General features: G+C 35.9%; 1 protein-coding gene across 1 annotated transcript; it reads right to left on the bottom strand.

The window, feature by feature from the left end:
• Positions 1-9472: 9472 nt before the first annotated feature.
• On the bottom strand, positions 9473-19224 carry LOC126260034 (uncharacterized). Its single transcript, XM_049957207.1, has 5 exons — positions 19090-19224; positions 13814-13960; positions 10878-13693; positions 10646-10771; positions 9473-10549 (listed from the first exon to the last, which is right to left on the bottom strand). The coding sequence occupies exon 3, from the start codon at positions 12854-12856 to the stop codon at positions 11726-11728; it is 1131 nt and encodes a 376-aa protein (XP_049813164.1). The 5' UTR covers positions 12857-13693; positions 13814-13960; positions 19090-19224; the 3' UTR covers positions 9473-10549; positions 10646-10771; positions 10878-11725.
• Positions 19225-21916: the final 2692 nt, after the last annotated feature.

Genomic DNA, 21916 nt, shown 5'->3' with positions numbered 1-21916 from the left:
GAACTTGAACTATTGAAAGTCAAACAGAACATGTAAAGAAGACCCATATATCTTGAAGGGAAGGGTATTGAGGGAAATATGATTGACTCACAAATATTTGTACTGGACTAGCAACTAGAGTTAACCTTATACCAAATTTTCATGAGATGTGATGGCAGCTCGTAACACTGTATTCCTCTTAGTAATTCTGGATGTAGTTTAATGTAACAAATGATAAAACTGATGCTCCCACTTTCCAAAATATAAAATGCTATTCCTCTTAGTCAAGTTCCTTGTATAATGTGTGAAATTCCCCTTCTGTACCACATAATGACATTTTTCAGGACACACACACTTTTTTGTGTTGTTTTACACTTCTGTCTCCCTCCTCTGATATACAAGCTATCCCTGCAAGCTGCAAACCATTTGAGTCCAATAAATGTAAATTTCATACAAATGTTGACTCCAGCATCCACCCATATAAGCTACTGCGTTGTGCATGTGCACTTCACACGTCAAAACAGTTGAAAATGATCTTATGAAATCGCAATTCCCGCGAAAAGAACAGCCGTGAGATGAGATCACATGACTTGAATTGACTTGATGTGCTGTGATGTGCTGGACAGTGTGAATACCACTTGACGTGAAGGTGCCATGATGTGACAGAAAGTGTGAAATGGCCTTAATAGTGAAAAATCCCTTACATTTAGTGAGGGCATAAATAAGGGAAGGGGCCTAGACATCAGAAATGTAGTTGTATGTCAAGAGTCTAATGTATCGAAATGTACGATGACATCTCCTACGACATGTACAAAATATAATGAAATGAAGATTCACCTTCCTTATGCCACGAGGTTATTGAGAAGAGAAGGAAAGCAGGCCAGATATTCTGTGCTACAATGGATCCCCCATCACCGCCTGTCAAATCTGAAAGGTATTATAAACGTTTGCATTATGCCTTAACAGAAGTTAGAGACGAATCTACACAGAGGTCTGCGAAAGAAACTGCAGGTATTTGTCATTCTACTGATATTGTTTCTTCATTGGTTGGTTCTTGGCAGAAGAGAGACCATAAACTGCTGAATGGATTTCTCGCAATACCTATGTAGATGCAGGCAAATTGCTGTACTACGACTGGCTGACAAAACAATGCCAAGGTTCTGCCAACAAGACGAATTAACCCAAAAACTTTGGAGGTTTCATTGGTCGTTTAGAAAGGAAGTGTCAATAGTTCTATTGCTCCAGTTACTGTGTGATACACTCTCTACCTTGATAATGGCAACTCTAAAGGCTGTAATAGTGTTGTGGCAGCTAAACCATATGGTGAAACTGAGAGTTTGAAGGATGGAATGTGTAGAACATCTGCAAAACAGAATGGGGACAAACTTAGGTAACACTGCAAGGACATAACAGAAAAAAACTCTCTTATGATGAAGCAATTTGTGGACAAGGCTGATTCATCAAATTAGAAATAGAAAACTTCACAGAATATTATGGTCTAGCCATAATGAGAAACAGTGAAAATGTCAGTGAGATGAGAAAAGCAATTTGGGCAACTCTGTTTCACAGAATATCCACTAATGGACATCCACAGCATGGCCTCTGTCCAAAAGGAAACACTTCATGGTGCAAGTATAATAGGGTTGAAGCAAATGGATAAAAACTTACACATGCACACCCTATGCCAGAAACTGTTATAGCTGAACTAAAGCCAATATATAGAGATATTTGAGAATCTAAACTCCTAGAAAAACGTTCATGTGGCAAAATCCAGAATCCAGATGAAAGCTTCAGTAGTTTTATTTGGGAATGCTTGCCAAAACTGTCTGGTTATCAGATTGATCTGATTGACGCCATAATATGTTTTAATGATGGAGTAACAAGAATATTAAAAACTATGAGCAGACTAGGCATCAAAACTGGGGACAACATGGAAAGTGGGCTGCTATGAGGAGACAGGCAACAGGTCGCTGACGCTGGAAAAGCTGCTGAAAGCGGGAAGCCTAACAGACACATCATTGTGGTCCAAAACCACTCGGAAGTGACGTCAAAATGACGTATAAGCAAACGCGCTGCACACTTGTCGAGTATCGAGATCCGTGGTCGAGTCGAGTTACGTGAAAGTTTTCGGACCACACTGGAGTGTATGTTAAAACGTCGGTGCGTGTCTGCTGAATCTTCCTGATACGAGTGTGATCCGCTGATATGTGACCGTAATGTGAAAGAAATGTGGCTGTTATCGCACGTACACTGTAACGGAGAAATGGAAATGTATTTATAAATTACGTAGAAGTAAATAAATCGTACGGATTCTCAGCTTATCGGATTTTACCTGTTTCTTGACCATGCTGTGATTGATCTGCTTATTCTGTCGAGGACCAAATAGGTAGCATAAAATGTTATACACCTAAATAATAAATGCAGTATTTCCGTTACACATTCGATAAACCATCATGTATAACCGTTGAGAGAAGCTAAACATTGCCATTGCTTACGAGAAATAGCATTTGCTGTCGAGTACGTAGCTCATACTGGGGGAAAAAACAAACTGTTAAGAATAGTGTCGTGATAAGGCTATAAATTTTCGTTTCCTGGGATACGTAAGATTCCAGTGCAGTTATAATGAAATATTGGTTTACCAAGAGCTGTTACTTGTGTTAAAAAAAATAGATATGTTTTCTAAATTGTGTCTCACAGGAAGTTAATGCCTTTTGCCGTCTTCTCAGTTAATTGTGAAAACAACTTTTCAGAAGAAACAGGCTTTGTTATACATTTAAGGAGTAGTTGTTTGGCTATACATAGGACAGCTAATCTTTTATATTAGTAATAGTTTCTATGATCATACAAATGAATTTTGATCATGCAAAAGCGGCCTTAAAGGATCATGGAAAGAAACCTCCAAGGGCAACATAAAATTCTTTAAAAAACTACTTCCTGTGTTCATTATACCACAGTTAAATTAGTAAGAATACTTGTGTGTTGTGCCATGCAGTGTCACACAAAAACTATATATGATTTAAGAAGAATGGGTAAATAATTTGACTGCATAAGAAACAAGGCAGTTTGCTGAATCCAGGTCATGTGGACTTTCTTCTCATGTGGCTGTGACTTCAGTTTTGGAAAATTTTACTAAAAATTTACAAACAACAGAACGCTATGAAGCTTTCCATAAAGTATTCTTGTAACCATTCTTACTGTGAGAGCATATAAAAATTAGTTCTGCACCCCTCCAGTATCACAGTACATTTACATTTTGCGCCACATAATGCAGAGTAACTGTAGATTTGATTCAGATGTTCAAATACCGAGAGATGTAAGGTATTTATTGTGCTACACAGTTTTGATTAAGAAATTGTCTCCAGAAAACACTTGTTTTACTAATGCATGTGGTATCCTGTAAATAATGATAAGATAATCTGATACACTACAGTCTGACAAGACGACCAAATTTAAAGAGACTACAGTAACAGCTATGTTACATTAACTGTGATTAGGAAGACAGGCTACTGTTTGCCTTACAGATAACACTGAAAGAAAATCATTTCTGCTGCCTTCTGTAAATTAAGTAGCAGTCTGACTTCCTATTGAGATAAAGCCATGTGTTATTTAAACTTGTTGTTGATGCTGTGATACACACAGGTTCTGAATTTTGAAAATTCCAGTAACACTTCAAATTAAAGTAAATGAGACATTGGTAACAAATGCATGTAGTGTTGCAAACTTCTTAAATAGGTACAGTACTTTGTATCTGTTACTGACAGCTTGAAGTTATCAGGTTCAGTTAACAGTGCAATTGAACATCTGAGACCACTCCCTACAAATAACTTCAGTAAAATGGAAATGACACTCACTTCTCCCTAAGTAGCAGCATCCATCATAAAATCCTTAAAGTTTTCTAGTGAAGTTTTTCAAAGTGTATTCATGTGAGTTGAGTTGTACCTCAAATTATTTGTGTAATCAATCTCTTATCAGTGGAACATTTCCAGGCTGGCTAAAATATGCCTAAGTTAAGCCTCTGTACAAGAAGAGCGTTAAAGAGATACTATCAAATTATTGATCATTTTCACTTTTGCTGGCGTCTTCAAAAATATTTGAAAAGGTTGTGTCTAAGCATCTTCTTAAGCATCCGACTGCAAACAATATATCATCCAAGTCACAGTTTGGGTTCCTTATGCTTACTGATATCGAGAAGGGTATTTGCACATACAGTGGGAATAATTCATAAGAAAACCAGTTAGAGGCTACTGGTATTCTCTGTGACCTGTCAAAAGCCCTTGACTATGAATCACAGCTTTCTCTCAAGAGAATTAGAATATTGTGATGTCACTGGCAGTGCTGCAAAATGGTTAGAGTCTGACCTAACTAAAAGGAAACAAGGGTGTCACTGCAAATACATGCAGAGTAAGCAAATAGTCTTCGTCTGATTGGGAAGTAATTATATGTGGTGCTCCTCAAGGTTCCATCTTGAATCTGTTGTTTATTCCTGTCTACAGTAATGACCTCATCTGTTAAATTGCCAAATGCTAAGTTTGTTTTGTTGGCACATGTCACAAACATTGCAACAAATAGCAAGTCAAGTACAGATTTAGAAATTGCTACTAATCAAATTTTCACTTACAATAAATGGTTTAGAAGTAATTTACTGTTATTAAACTTTTGGAAAGACCCACTATATGCAGATAAGAACCTGTAAGAAATTTGTTTCCAGGATGTGTATAATGTACGAAGACATGCAGATAGAAGCAGTTGACAGTGTTAAATTTCTTGGGTTACAATTCAGTAATAAATTCAGTTAGGAAGGGTGTGTACCACAAAATTGCTGAAGCACCTAAACAAGTTTGTATTTGCAATGGGAATGATGTCAGATGTAGGAGATAGAAAAAAAACTTGCTTACTTCATTTGCTTTCATATTTTGAGGTACCTCGTCAAACCGAGCAAAAGTTTTTAGACTGCAGAAGCATGTAGTAAGACTCAATTGTGTTGTAAATTCCATATAATCATGTACAAATCTGAGCAAGGAAGTGGGTATTCTAACCAATGCTTCAGTATATTTATCCCTTAAAGAAATTGGTTGCAAATAACATGTTTATTTCCAGACAATAGCTCAGCACATAGTAAAATACTAGGAACAATAAGACCTAAAATTGCTTACCTTGGTCCAAAGAGGAGTCCAGTTTACGGGAACACACATTTTCAATAAATTGCCAGCTACCATTAAAAAGTTTGTTTCAGAAACAGCACAGTTTAAACAAAGTTTGAAAGATTTTTAGGCAGGCAGCTCCTCTATAAATGAATATCTTAACAGGGACTGTTAGACCAGCTTAAGTAAAAATGTCTTAGATTTGGTTTTACAACAGTTAAGATTAGGTGTTGTGTGTATGATAAATTTGTTAAAGTGCATAACTGTTTCATTCTGAGTGTATTAATTCTGTAAACGTTGGCAGTCCCAGTTTATCTGTTATGTATTCACATATCTTTAAAGTATCCTGACATGTGATCAGGGAAGTGTTATATTCAGATGGTCTTTGTTTTTTATGTTGTACTTTGACATATTCCATATCCAAGAAACCCATCTCATTTTTGGGTCTATAGAATGAGAACTGAATCTAATGTAGTAAAATACATCTGAGGTTGTTAAACATGGCTTCAGTTATCAGCATAGATGTGTAGCCGTTTCAGTAGCTAAGATGAGTACTTAAAGATACCAGTGATATTTATTATGGGTTTATTATGTTAATCATACCTGTGTACACCCAATTCAATTGATAAGCAACTCTTATGGCTATAATTTATATGTACAATATTGCCAGGATAGAGCAATTGTCATATCCAATCACTCAATGAATGCTACTTTTATGTCAGGTCTTTCGTTCCACTGTTGAATCTTCGAATTGTGTGTAATGAACTGGCAAGAGCTACAGACAGTGTCATGATATACATCCAAGCATTTTAAATGCATGTTGAATCAGAGCTTGAAGATGATTCTCATTAGTTAAAAACCTTTGTTGAATTTGTATACCGTTACTTTAATATTTCCATTCCCCTCAAAACATTGGTAATACAAATCACAGTAAGGATTGTACACTAAATTAATTCCTCTGCAACAGGAACAACACCCCTTTAAACATACATCTGCAAGTTGTGGTTTCACCTTCTACAGTACTTCATTCCCGGTCTCACTCCCTTCCCAAGGACTGCACACTTTTCATGTATTTACACATTACTGTTACATCAGTGTGCAAATTTTAGTTTTATCCTTGCTACCTTCAGAATTTCCTAGTGTATAGTCCAGCCAACAGTGTCAAAAGCTTTCTCTATATCCTCTTGTAAGATTTTTCATAGGACCAATACTGCCTCATGTGTTGCTACTTTTTCCCAGATACCAAAGTAATGTTTCCTGAGGTCAGTTGGCACCTACCAGTTTGTCCACTATTCTTTACTTAATTTGTGTCAAACTACAACCATGACTTGCCACACTGATAGTTCTGTAATATTTCCAACTTTCAGTGCCTGGTTTTCGTGGAATAGGAATTATTACTTCCTTCTGAAACATGAAGGTTTTTCACTTGTCTCTTATCTTGCATACCACATGAAATAGTTCGACTTGGCTGTCTGTCTGAAGGATCTCCACAAATGTGAGGGAATGTCTACTCCAGGTGCCTTGTTTGGGTGCAGGTCTTTCATCACCATGTGAAATTATTCTCTTAGTCTATCTCCCACCTAGTCTTCATCTGTCTCTTATAATATTGTACTCTAATTTCTCTTGTTATAGTAAACAGTTTAAGTAAGAGCCCGTATTTACTCTTTTGATGAATTTTATACACAATCTAATGTACCTTAGGTTAAAGGTAAGTTAAATAATCCCCATTCTTCCTGCTACAATAAAAATATTCAGAAAGAATATGTACAATCTGAATGCCTTGACACAGTGTATTTTTTGGAAAGTGGTCCATACATGAAGGTAGTTACCAGTCCTTTGTGCATTTAATAAAGTTTTTTCTGCTCTGTTCATATAACACTAAGGTTTTTGGTTAGTCTATCTCTACAATAGGATGCAGCTGGCTGAAATATCCAGAAAGGATATGGAAATAACTTAATCCAACAAAAGTGACTGCTTATGGCAACCTTTATACTTTTGGGGAACCCTGCCTCCTTTTCACGAGTTTGTAAATGACTTTTTTCTTAATCTTCCTTAATGTGGCACAAATCAACTCTTCCATCATAACAGTTACCAGCAACAACAGAGTGAAACTGAAATAAGGTTGTGATACATAAGGAATATCAGTCACATGTTACCTATGTGGATTGCTAGTTGTTGTAACAGAAGCCTCTTTAAGAAATTTAATAAATCTAAAAGGAAAACTTAGCAGCAGAGTGCAAAATCACATGACATTCAAGGCAAAGGTTTCTTAGTTGCATGTGAAACATACCTTGAAGAATATACTTTGCTCCTGCTGATCTAAACCACTTAAAGGGTTCAAAGTTGTACTGAAGTATCACCATTATGTAGTACTACTACTGAATGCAGCGTGTTTTGTCGGCTTTGGTGAATAATAGTCAGTAAAAACCTTTCTAATTTATATGAAGCTGGTATCTGTACAGATACCATTGATGATCTTGCAGCTCTCTAAGAATGAAATTATAATGAAATCCAGACCTTTAGCCGCTTACAGGTGTTGATAATTAGGTATATTCTGCACACAATTTCTGATCTGTTATTGCCACATTTCCGATGAAATGATAATATCTTACACACACACACACACACACACACACACACACACACAACTCAGGTCACCAAGCTACAGAATTATTATACAGAAACAAAAAATATAAATATCAATCTATTTTATTGGGCATTTACATATTATTACACCTTACTACAATCAATGTTAAAAATATTACATGAACATAAATCCATCTGCCACACAGCAAAAAATAAGCTTAAATGGATAATTCAAAATTTAACTTGACACAGAATAGCCTTAAAAATTGAAATTGTATCAAGTGTCATCAGTGAAGAACTAAACATTTTTAAGTGTTGACACATGAACTGCAATCCACCATAATGGGTTACAAATACTCAGTTTAAGAATATAAAACATTTCTCCAACCACAGTTTTACTTCACTTGGCTCATACTGGAAGGAAATCTTAGGTTTACCACCTGACAGTGGATCAATACTGTGGCTATGGCAATCTCTTCCACAATCACCAACTGAGGAACTGTTTATAGTTTGTACAGAACATTTGAAAACTGTTTTTCATATCAATCAGGACACTCATTTCTAAAGCACCTCCTTTAACTGTCTCAAAGATAGCTGAAACACTATCTCTCTGCTTCTCCAGCAAATCAGCACACACACATGCTAACAATAGCTTGTAAAGGAAATACAAATTCAGGTGCACGATGGAATGACATCATACAGCCACTAATTTGGCTCTAGATACATTTATTGATAATTTCACTGGGACACACATACCAGGTCTAATGAATACTACATTTTACCCCACTGAAAAAAATTATATTCACACATATTGGACCTTGTAATGTACAAATAAAGCATTGTTTGACGAGACTAGATTGCAGAATCATGCTGACGAGTGGCACAAGGAATAAAGCAATCACATGATTTATTACAAACATGGTATACGTGCCAATGGAGGAGTGAAACCATCACTTTTTTCTATCAGAGCTGTTAGCGAAGAGATCTTTTGAAGAAGTACAGGGATAGTTGTTATATGCAACATACAAAACAACAACACATGATATGCCTTTATTTTTTTTATAGCTGTAAAGAGTAATGTGGGTTATTTGGTTTTCTTTTTCATTCAAGTTGAAAATGCGAGATCCATTCATGAAGCACTATCCATTTTCAAGGATTGGAATCCCACCTACTGGGTTACTGATTTCTTATAGTCTGAGATAAACACAACTGATCAAGCATTTCCTCAGACAAAAGTTTACTTGTGCCTTTTCAGTCAAACAGGTTTGAGGAAGATGGCTGAATAAATACCAAATGACATGAAGAGATTTCGGGGCATGTGGCAAGAAATTTCAGAATCACCAACAGAGAATTTACAGATCATACAGAAGAGATAGTGAGGCTTCTCAGAGAAACGAATATGCATCACCGTACGTTTAACAGCAGTGGCTATTGGTACATGAAAAGTGAGTGGAAGCTTATGAGGACAAGGGCAATTTTGATACCATTGACATTACAAGTGGAGTTGATGCCATGAACAAGATTGTAAACATTCTTTTTTCCTAAAATGGAACACAGATGGGACCTTCAATGGGGCTACTAGGGATATAAGAAATCAATTTCTTCCAAGCCTAACTAGAAAGTACTGTCTGCAGAATTCTGCCATCAAATCATAACAGACATGTTCCACTGTTTTTTCATGTTTTTTTTTTTTTTAAAAAAAGCAAGTTTGTGAAACATGTCATGCAGTGATATGCACCAGGGAAAGTTGAATTAACTGCCAAGATTAGTGAATGTGAAGTTGGACAATGTTTTGTATGGAGAGTACAATGTTCAAAGACTAATTATGTTGTAAGCTTTGCTCTACCAAACTGCGCATGTGAAGATTTTGAGATATATAAATACCCATGCAAGCATTTCTGTGCAATCTTTATTTTCTATCCAGAGTGGGGTTTTGATAAAATACCAGAAAGCTGCAGGAATAGCCCATTAATCTGTCTTCACAAGATGTACAGGTTTGGTTTCAGAAGTGTCTGCAGTAATTTCACATGAAGACAGTAGCAATGAGGACACAGTTGAGGAAACACATATAGAGCATCACACTGATACCTTAACCATTTCTTTGCAGCAATTTGAAGTGAAGGTGTTGTTCAAACAGGTTTATAATCTCACATACAACTGTATCAACAGTGAAACATTATGAAAAGTACTTCAATCACTCAGCAACTGTGTGCCAGATTTGCAGCAAACCCTGAAATTTGTGGTCTCCCACAGCTGTGCCATCAAATTCCCAACAATAATATTAAGTAAGATGCCATTACTTTTACAGGGCCTGGCATAAAGACCCCTCTCATTGTAATGTTCATATATTTGTGCCTTAATGGATAATTAACTACAAAGGAATAGATCACATGGAGGTCATAGCATTCCATTTGAAGGATCAAACAATAAGAGCTACCTAAAAAATACAAATAAGGGAGATCTTTATGCCAAGTTCTGTAAGCAAACTTTGTCACACATTTGAATTTTTAAGTAGCAGTAGTGAAAAATATTTCTCTGTGGAAAGTTAATAAGGTAGTTATATTGACCGTGATTTGTATTTCCTTTACCCAAGCAACAATGTCTACTTTTCATTGCAAGAAATTCTTGGATTGTTGAGAAACTGTTCAAAAATTACAATCAAGTTGCAAACATTTATGTGTCACAACAAATGGAGTTTGATACACACGTGAAATACTATATGGATTGTTTTCCTTCAGGAATACTATCAATCTTCCAAGATATCCTTGGAATATAACAGTCTTGATGCAATCTGGTGTGAATTTTCCCATGGACTGAAGGCCAGAAATCCATCATAACTGAACCTAACAAATAAATTAACAACAAGTAATTGAGTTATGCAACATGAAGGCAACTGATACACATGTTTTCAAGGCACAATTCCAAAATTTAGTACTCACTTCTTTTGGTGCCCAATGACATTGCTCACCAGCTGCAATGCCCAGAACTACTTTACAACTGAATTTAATAAACATTACTGGTATTCCAGTAACAGTAATTGCTTCTGTGTGGTATCTGCAGTAACTCTGCAAAGTTATTAAGAACATTAGAACCAAGGTGGTAGATATCCAATATGTAGGTAACTGATACACATTAAGCTTCCAAAGAAAATAAAAAAAAGTCAATACTTACTTCATTTGGTCCCAATGACATTGCTGACCAGATACCATATCAAGGAAACACCATACTCTTCTGTCAGAGTGATACTGGGCAATCTCATGTTCATTAACAGGGCAGTCTATCCTTTTCTCTGTTTCACGTGAATCACTAGACATGTATTGAAGCAAGTGAGAGCAAGTGCATTCTTACTTGGAAAAAGAAATGCAAAATCTTTCCTCCATCAGTCATACGACATCTCAATGCCACTAAGATATACCTTATTTATTTTTTCCACCTTTTCAATTCTCAACATTGTCCCATATTTGAATTAACCTAATTTAAAGTTAAAATCTTTTACTTCATATTTTAAAAAGTTTGCAAGTTCTACACTACCAACTAGTTTAATTCCTCAGAAAAATCTTTTCTCTGATGAACAACGAAAAATCAAGGATGGAATGTAACAATATTATGAAAAGGATAGTTGTTGCTGCTCACCAAATGGTGAAGATGCTGAGTCACAGAAAGGCACAACAAAAAGACTGTCGGACTTATCTTTCGGGCAACAAGGGCCTTTTCAAAAGCGCACACGCACACTCGCTCACTCACAAACACACACACACAAATGTAGCAACTATCCTTTTTATAATATTTTATCTATTGCTACTTCGAAATTCAAATGTGCAACAAAGTTTAAAAGCAGAGACCAACATAAAGACCTCATAGCATTCCATCTCGAAGATCAGAAATGACGGAGCTTATTTGTATTTTACATAGACAAAGAGCTATCTAAAATTCAAATAAACTGTCATTTCTTACCCTTCAAATGGGAAGTTATAATGTGTTTAAGACAGATCTTGTAAGGCTTTTGGCATCGTTCTTCGCTATTGTTTGGAAGTTGATGGCACTGCTAATGGGAGACCACCAACTTCAGGATTTGCTAATTGCAAATCTTGCACACAGTTGCTCAGTGATTCAAGTACTTTTTGTAATGTTTCGCTGTTGCTGCAGTTGTATGTGAGATTAAAAATCTGTTTACACAGCTCCCTTGCTTCAAACTGCTGCAAAGGAATATTCTGGGTTTGAACAACACCATCTGTATTTGCTGCCTCGACAGCCTCCTCAACCTCGACAGCCTCCTCAACCTCGACAGCCTCCTCAACCTCGACAGCCTCCTCAACCTCGACAGCCTCCTCAACCTCGACAGCCTCCTCAACCTCGACAGCCTCCTCAGCTGCTTCAACTGCCTCCTCAACAGCTTCGTCACTACTACTGCCTTCACATGAAATTACTGAAGAGCCACTTCTAAAGCCCACCCCATACATTTCATCAAGACAGATTAATGGACTAGTCTTATAACTTTCTGGCATTTTATCAAAACCCCACTCTGGGTAAAAAATAAAGATTGCACAGAAATGCTTGCATGGGTATTTATATCTCCGAAAATCTTCACATATGCAATCTGGTATATCAAAGTTTACAACATAATTACAGTTTTTGGACTTTGCACTCTCCACACAAAATGAACCATCCGATCTCCTACTCACTGATCTTGCAGTTAACTCAACTTTTGCTGATGCATATCGCTGCATGACATGTTTCACAAACTTGTTTGTTTTTTTATGCAAAAACAGTGGAACATCATTGTTATAAGCTTTGATGGCAGAATTCTGCAGACAGTACTTTCTAATTAGGCTTGGAAGAAACTGGTTTATTATAACCTTAGTAACCCCAGTTAAAGTCCTGTCTGAATTGTGTTTGAGGAAAAAATGTTTTACAACCTTGTTCATGGCTTCAACTCCATTTGTAGTGTCAATAGTTGCAAATCTGCCCTTGTCCTCATACGCTTTCACCCATCTTTCACATACCGTTAGCCATTGCTGTTTAAAGTATGGCCATGCACGCTCGTTTCTCCGAGAAACCTCATGTGTTCGCAACTCTTCTACGCGATCTCTAAATTCTCTCTCTGTTGGTGATTCTGAAATTTCTTGCCACATATCCAGAAATGTCTTCATGTCATTTGGTACACGTAGATTATCCTTTTTTTTTCAACCATCTTCCCCATGCCTGTTTTCGATGGAAAAGGCACAAGTAAACTTTTGTCTGAGGGAATGCTTGCTCAATTGCATTTATCTCTGACTCCGAGAAATCAGTAACCCAATAGAGGGGATTCCAATCCTTGTTCCAGTCCTTGAAAATGTCTAGTGCTTCATGAATGGATCTTGCATTTTCAATCTGAATGAAAAAAAAAAACCGACAACCAAATAGCCCACATTACTCTTCACAGCTATAAAAAATAAAGGAATATCATATGTTGTTGTTTTGTATGTTGCATCTAACAAACAACTACCCCCATACTTCTTCAAAAGATCTCTCTGCCAACTGCTCTGATAGCAAAAAAGTAATGGTTTCACTTCTCCATTGGCTCCCGTACAATGTCTATAATAAATCATGTGATTGCTCGAGTCTTTGTGCCACTCATCAACCTGATTCTGCAGTCTAGTCTCGTCAAACAATACTTTATTTGTACCATAAAGGGTCCGATAAATGTGACTGTAAATAGTTTTCTCTGTGGGGTAAAAGGTAGTATTCATTTGACCTGGTATGTGTGTCCCAGTGAAATTGATTTCAACAAATCTGTCTAGAGCCAACTTAATGACTTTGAGAGATGTCATGCCACTGAGTACTAAGTTTTTGATTTCCTTTACAAGTGAAGGATGTATGTACCCACTTGCTTCAACACTTTCAGTAGCATGTGTGTATGTACTTGCTGGGGAAGCAGTCAAATAATAACGTAGATAGCTCTTAGGCGGGCATGGCAATGCCAAATCTTTCTGTAGACTTGCAAGAACCTGTAAGACAAAAATGTATCAATTATTTAATTAAGAGCATTAAAAACAATAGATTTTAAAGTATACAGTCAACTGATAATGTAAAATTTTCTCCAAGCAGAACCCAAACTGGATACTTACTTTTGCCTTGGCATCCCTGTGTTCAGTTGCTGAGTGCATACTGTAATCAGGATACACCCTTATACACTTCATATTTAAAACTGCTGGGCAGTTGGATTTTCTAGTATCCATGATCCTCAATCTCTTACGAGGAATCACATGGTCTTCCTAAAGAGGGTAAAGAACTACTATAAAATTTATTTAATAAACTTTCCTTGTAACGAACTTGTTTTATGGAAAGTAAGTATATCTTAGCACAGCATGATATTACCAAGTGCTCAGGTACACTAGACTCTTTACTTTTATAGTATTTTGGCCCCAAAACACAGTGCCTCGACCACACACTCTCCACTGCGAATGCACAACCAAAAAAGGGGATAGGGACATGTCCCTGCATTTGCTTGAAGAAATGCTTTGTTTTACCTGGAACAGTTAATATATTTCTCACAGACAAAAAAACATTGTTATTGTTAAATAATTCACATATGTTATTGTTAATTAACTAAATACAATGTGAGAAAACATTTCATTCATTTGACAGGTATTGTCAAAGTTCTGAACTGATGGAAGCAGATTGTCTATCTACTTTACATAGTACTGGAGCAAAATTTTACAGGATGTCACACCTATTGTATCTAGCAAAGAAATGGAACTGTCTGCCATGTGCAATGAGGATACCATACTGATTTCGGGCAACTGAAGTGCTTTATTGTGGTTCCAATAAATGTGGAATTAATATTCTTTGTAAACAAAGGAGATGTGAAGAACACTTATGTAGAAAAATGTAATTACTATAAATGTGGAATTACAAAAAAATAAACTTAACTAGGAAGACAATAAAGCTAAACACACCTGTCAATAGGTTCAATGAGCTGACTACTGTTTTACATATCAACACCACAATTATCGAAAACCATAGAAACCATTTCAACATGAACACAGCAGTATAGATTCATTAAAATTATTTGTTAGTTGGCATCTGTCACTTGTTGCTAAAGTGTTGGCACACCGGCTGCTGCTGTATTATAGGCAGCAAACAGAGCAGGTCACTCAGCAAGTGCTGTTCAATTTAATTTTCATGTTAAAAAAAGTAGGTTTAGCTCAGTAGAGGCAGAGCACAGGTTGGGATTACGAAAGGATGGGAGACGTATACATTTAACTCTGGGCAGTATTGGAAGTGGCCATTATGAAATAACATGAATATGACATGCTGTGCTGACAACTGGTTTTGGAGTGACCAATGGCATAACTGTGGCAGATACGACATTTTATAGCCCAGAATTTAAACTCATTTGATAACCTAACCATAACATGATGTGCAATATATCCTAGAAAATGGCTGTCAGCATTCTACAGAAGAACTGTTAATCGTACTTTGTTCACAACAATTAATACACTGACCACGGACAGTCGCAGCAGAGCCTCACACCTAATGCTGTTGCCTGGCCTGGCTTGATGGTGAAACATCCAACACTAAGCATGTGGCAGGAAACTAGCTGAAGCTATTCTCTATAAGACAACTCAAGACAAAAAAAAAATCTTATTTCAATGCTAAAAGCAAACTAATTTCTTCCTTTCATCAAAAATGGCACCTGAAACTGTCCTCACACAAGCTGCATGGACTGCCAAATTACCAACTAATGAGCAGTCCTGGTTTGTATTCAGTTACAGGTTATAGGTGACAAGCTGATTTCAAATGAAATAATGATATGAATAAGAAATATAAGGAATTAAAAAGTAAATACAATGTCGAAAATGACACAGCTGAGTGTTAGAAATAAAACTGCATCCAAACCTATTAACTAAATAAAAATAATGAAGTAATTTTGATAATATTTTGGTATAAAAAATATGAAAGAATCTGTCAAGACTCAAATCCACAACTTTATATGGATCAGGAATGTTTCTTATCCGTTGCACTATGCCACCACTCTACATTACACTAATGTAAGATTATTTGGTCCCAACGATCATGTGCTACCTTCAACCAGATCAGCCTTTCACATTATGTTACGTATTATAAGGATACGTAGTTATGCCTACTGTCTGAAAATGTTGTTTAAGACCAATCTTGTTGAAGGCAGCAAATGATTGCATGGCATTCAAACACATCAAGAAAGGAAGTCAGACAAGAAAATGGAAGTGGATTGATCAGCTGTTGTGGCAGTCAGGAAATGGCGAACAGAGATAGTTTGGACCTGACGCATTCAGCACTCTGGAGGAAACCAGCTCCGACAGGAATTGTCAAGCAACTAATAATTTTAATCAGCCTATTATCAAATGCAAGTGTGTAAAAACTACTGAGTGTATGGCTGTGAAAATGGATAAATGACAAACAAGTCAACACAAAGGAAAATAATTAATACAATTCTGCCTTGCATATCACAACTATTAACAATAACAAAAACAGTCAATTCCATCAATTGTTAGTGCAGCTTAGAAAGAAATGTCCATTTAAAGTAGCCTATATATACTATCCCTAATTCCAGCAAACTAAGTTCTTCCTTCAAGTACACATATATGAACTAAAATGGTAAACCACAGAAAGTAATTAATGCAGCAGTTCACTTACTTTTCATAACATCTGAAGAAGGCTCTTTAAAACGACTACTTCTCACGCAGTATGAAAACCCCACAGTTTTCAGCTGATCGAGAAGTGTTTCCACCTGAGAATAAAGTGACCAGTAGCATAAACTGAGGGTAACTACACTTAAGGTTAACTGGGAAACGTGAATGAAGAGGGGAAATTTTAGGCTTTACAAAATTCAGTTATTTAATGTACACAGCCTTTCATCACATTTGATGTTTTTGACAGCTAAAGTAAGTAAGTGTTATGTTATTAATCATGGATGAGTTAACAAAATTGGGAGTTCATTTGTTTGCTCTTTTGCTTTTATTCCATTGTTATTCACTGACCACAAATTATGTTACTGTTGACTTCAGTTAAAATTGTGATCATAAAATGTTCTTTCAGTTGTGATTATGATGATGAAAAATATTTTCCAAGTGCACATGAAGTTTAATGACCTAGTTTTAGGGTTAACTGATCAGTGCTTCAGTTAACCTCATTTGAAGCACGCCTTGCCTTATGTCAATAAAAGCTTTATTAAGCATAATAATTATGCATACTATGAATTCCAGGTTGTATATACTAAGAATAAGACAATCACCAATCAAAACTATCCAGTACAACTGATGAAAGTTGAAACTGGTTAATACATCCATGAAAAAGTTTTTGTAAAAATTACAAAATGATTTCTCTCCTACAATTGAAAAATATCAGTTTTCGGCTGTCGAACTCTTAACAAAAGTGGAAGAAAGACCTCTGACTACATTACTTCAATACAACATCCATTAAGCTTAATCACAAAATCTGCAAGCATCTTGGCACATTAATTTGCAAAGGGATTGAAATCTGTGACAGAGATCTGGGAAAGAGAGCATGATACGACGAATTGCTCACATAATTCATGAAACTTTCATTACGCACATGAGACACTCCCCTCAAGGACCACAACTTATGATTCTGCATAATCATCATATGAAAAAAAAACAGCATAATTTTGCATACTCTGCCACATCATAAAAGCCATAAGCTATGACTTCTTGTCTTGAAGTCTTAAGTTATTGTATGATACAGGAAATTATCTAATGACAAATAGAGCAAAATCAATCACGATCTGGGCTCGTTAGCCAGAATTCCTCCTTATCACCAACAGAAATAATACAGCACTTTTAAGGCTTATTTGACTGATACACTCCAAACTTAAAAATAATTTGCCATCTATTTCTACTATTGGTATTCCTGACAAGGTTATAGATGCAGACCTCAACATTTCTCCTCCTCGAGAAGTCAACACTATCCAGTAGAAGAACTGAGATAATATCTCCAGAAGACATTTTGCCTCATCCCAAGTCCTATGTTGTGAGACGAAAAACTAAGAAAAATAAATAAATGACTTAATAACTCACTCTCATCATCATTATCTCCAGTAAAAGCCAGATCAATAGAAGAAATTAAAATAAAATCTAGCAATAGAAGAAATTAAAATAAAATCTAGCAGGGCAATAAGAAGAGTGTAGATGTGAAAGAACACCTGTAAGAGAAGTTTAACTTTTGAGGGCTTCAAAGTGTCACAATGTTCTATACCCTATGAGGACCCATATTCACCAACGAGTATTTCTAAAGACTAAAACAGCTTACATTATCATCAAAATTTCAGTGTGGTGCTGAGAAAATTTTAGATCCTGACAGACTTTATCTACCAATATAATCCAGGAATCCCAATAGAGTTCCAACATTATCCACACATACTTAAGCAGCCACCTAAGCAGTGGTAATAATTGAAACATCGTAACATGTATTAATTAAGTGGACAGTTATTACTGAGCAATGGTATCCTGAACAAAAAGCTCTCACTCAGCATCCATCAACAATACACCTTTGCTCAGAATTCAGTAGGGAGGACAAACGTGGTCATGTTGCAACATTTGCATAAAGTGGCATTCATTACAGTGCTATTGATGAAAAAAGTTGTTTCATAGTTGATGTCACTGACCTTGCTGAAACTTTGGTGAGAAACTAAGGATCTTACAGTCATTTGAATTACAGAGCTCCATATCCCTGCATAGACAGTTTTCTAGCTAATCTCTGAATTCAGTACCTCAATGAAATTCAGCTCAGTGCCAGCACAAAGAAAACAGCAGTAATGGATTTGTGCAATTATGCACTGGAGCTGATAGTGCAATTAGAAAGAACTACGTAAAATTCCTGGGAAAATGCAGGATACATTTATGTGGAATACAGAGCCCACGCTCTGGCAATGACATTAGCTGCAAATATACTGGTTTTTATTTTCCTTTTGCATGATTGTTCCCAGGCCCTGAGTCCCATTTTCATGTGTGTGTCTTCTAAATTATGCCATTTACTCGAGACGACGTTTGCGCTTGAGCTGCTGCAATGTTCAGTTTCTCTTACTGTAATACATAGATGACGAACTCACAAACGGCGAATTTTGAAACAAAGTTGCCATTAAATTCCTAAACACCGATCATTAATTACAATATTCCACGTGTATATGTTACAGTAAAGGTAATTTAACAATGGAGCACCTCACAACGAAAACAAAGAAAAAACTGCATAATACATAAAAAAAACTCACTTAAAAATTGGTATCAGATCGCGGAAAGCGACATATAAAATTTATTACAATGAAATCTTAACTGGCAGCAGAAAAAAAGTTATTTTCTAAGGAGCATATTTTTGCCAGCCAATTCTAACATAAAGTTATTATTACCTCCTCCAACGAATTACAATAGCCTGAAATCAGGCCATCCTCCGAAACTCTGAAATCTTTCAGAGCGTCACGAAAGATGTTTTCATACACCTGAGACATTTTGCTCGATAGCGAAAACACAACCACTCAAGATACACGGTCTGACGGTCAGTACGACAGTGCAGAACAAAGCAGACGCTTTTCCCGCTAACTCGATTCGACCACAGATCTCGATCAGTCGACAAGTGTGCAGCGCGTTTGCGTATACGTCATTTTGACGTCACTTCCGAGTGGTTTTGGACCACAATGATGTGTCTGTTAGGCTTCCCGCTGAAAGCATGACAACGAAGGTCAGAATAACATAGGAAAGAAAACCAACTAAAGAAGATGAAAAGGAAACTCAGAATGAACAAGATTATGAAACTGAAATGGTTTGATATTTTATCATTGAAAAGAAAATGACATGAAAATCCTTAGTTTCAATATCCTGTAGTCAACATTTTTGTTTACTTAGGTATCATTATTTCATCCAATATTAAAGCCACAAAAACAATATTTTGCATGAATAATAATACAGCGCTTGCCTACATGGTGAACCACATCATCCAACAATGTATTAAATATTCTAAACCGGAATAGGTCATATGTTCATAAATTACTAGGAGAAAAAACTGACACCTAAAAACTTTTTTTAATATATGGTTTCCACAAGCTAATAATGAAATTAATAAAAAATTTTGACCTTATTTTGAATAGTTTGAAAGTACAGTGTACCTAAAATAGAAATTACACATAATTCAGAATGTAAGATAAAAAACAGTAGTCACTCCACCATGTATTCCACAGTTTTTAATTTTTTTCACATAATGGTCATGACATACTTATTGTGTGGTTGAAGTTTCATTCCATTAACTGTTAAAGATTTTGAGTTATTAAATTTCAAAAGACGCTAAAAACTACATGTAGACTTCACCTCAAATTGTATAGGTCAAGAGTGAATGTGTCACAACACTATTTCAAAGTTTGTTGAGAAAAACATATGTTGAAGTTCCACATGATTCCTTTCCAAAACTGCAATATTTAGATTTTCTGATGATTTGGTAAAACGCTTATTTGTGAAGATGTCATAACGAAAGAGAAAATTGAAAAATTACAATAAAGAAACTAAAATTGATAGAGCTCTGAATTAATTTTCAATAAATACTTTGTTCCCCATACTATTAGACATGATTAATATGTACAAACATCTGAGCTTTTTCAAAAAAAATAAACTATGGTATTACAATTTGTAACTCTTTGTGAATTTAAAAACTATGTTTTGAAATTATGAAAAGTCACAGGATGTTAACTACTTCGAGAACTGATAAAGTGGAGGGACTGCTAACTGTCAGCTATGACATTAGTGCATGAAACTCTTAACTGTCAAAATATTTGTACATAAAGATGAAAGAATCTGAGAATTTTGATTATTTAGAAATTATTTTCTCCAAAACTTTCATGCTAAATGTTCTAAAAATTTCACAGGACATTGGTTGGTCATTGTACTTAGGGAACGTACAATTGGAGTAGGCAATTCTTGTCTTTACAAAATGTGAGAAAATTTTTAGATGAACCTAGCTCTACTCTCAACGTCAAAAAATCATGGACACTTAAATACTTAAATTGATTGCTGATTTTAAGCATATGTCATGCAAAACTGGTATTTCTGAATCAAAATAATTACTTTACAACATTATAAGTGAGTGGAAAAAAAATTCATAATTTTATTCAAAAGCATTTTATAACAATAATGAGATATATATAATATTTATACCCGTTCTTCTTTTTATAGTATTATTCACAAATTATTATTGTCTTTCATTGTGATTTTACTTCTTCATGACTTTCCATGAATTAAAATTGCCTACTATGTGACAGTCAACACTGCACTGTTGAAAAGAATTCATTTGTTTTTTTTCATCTGCTTCTCATTGAACTTGTATAGCTGAGCTGAATTTTCACACAGACAAGGATGATCCAACAAGAACAGTATTAAGGAAAATGGGAACTGCACACTGATCTTTTGATGATGGCCATTTGAAGGCATTAGCAGGACCATGAGGTGTCATAAAGGAGACGATTATATCTTGCGATGTGTGTGCCACTCCAGGATGCAACCCAGAAGTGACTTTATTGAATTCCTACCGCAAGGTTCATAGCAGACCACTCTTCTCTCTTTTTTAAATGGAATTCCCTTAATGTACTTTCATTTCGAATTAAGAGTTTCATGGATGTTACTAATGTTGATATGGTGAGTATAAAATCCGATAGCATCTCTTATAGTATCAGGAGAATAAATCTTGTTGCAAGATGTTTACAGAGACCTCCTATCCCCCACATGCACTTTTTCCATTAACTGTTGGTGTAAATATCCATTTTGTGTCTTAATTTTTGTACTACAGTGTTGACCAAGTCCATAAAGCTGAAAGCAGTTTTTCAAATGAGATGCTGGACCATCAGTCACATATACATATTTAGGAAATACATGGCCTCTAGATGCTATGTCATCAATTACCAGGCTGACAGCATAGCATGCATGTGCACTGTCATGAATGAGATCATCACTGACAGTACCAAACAGTGTCATGATACAAGGAATTGAACAACACATGTGAATATTGATACCAGTGTGCCAGTGACAGCTTTGAATTTAGTTCTGCAAAGCAACAGACCATTTCTAAGAAATTTCAAAATGAAGAACTAAACGAAGAAAATATTCTGGGATATGAACGATTTTACTTCTGCTATGCCTGTCTCTGAATCCTCCAGATATGATGATGAGCTATTCCTTTCATGATCCAATGCCTAA

This window comes from Schistocerca nitens, chromosome 5 (assembly GCF_023898315.1).
Source record: "Schistocerca nitens isolate TAMUIC-IGC-003100 chromosome 5, iqSchNite1.1, whole genome shotgun sequence".
NCBI lineage: Eukaryota > Metazoa > Arthropoda > Insecta > Orthoptera > Acrididae > Schistocerca > Schistocerca nitens.
The sequence above is the reverse complement of the archived record's forward strand: the minus strand, read 5'-3'. Positions and strand labels throughout refer to the sequence as shown.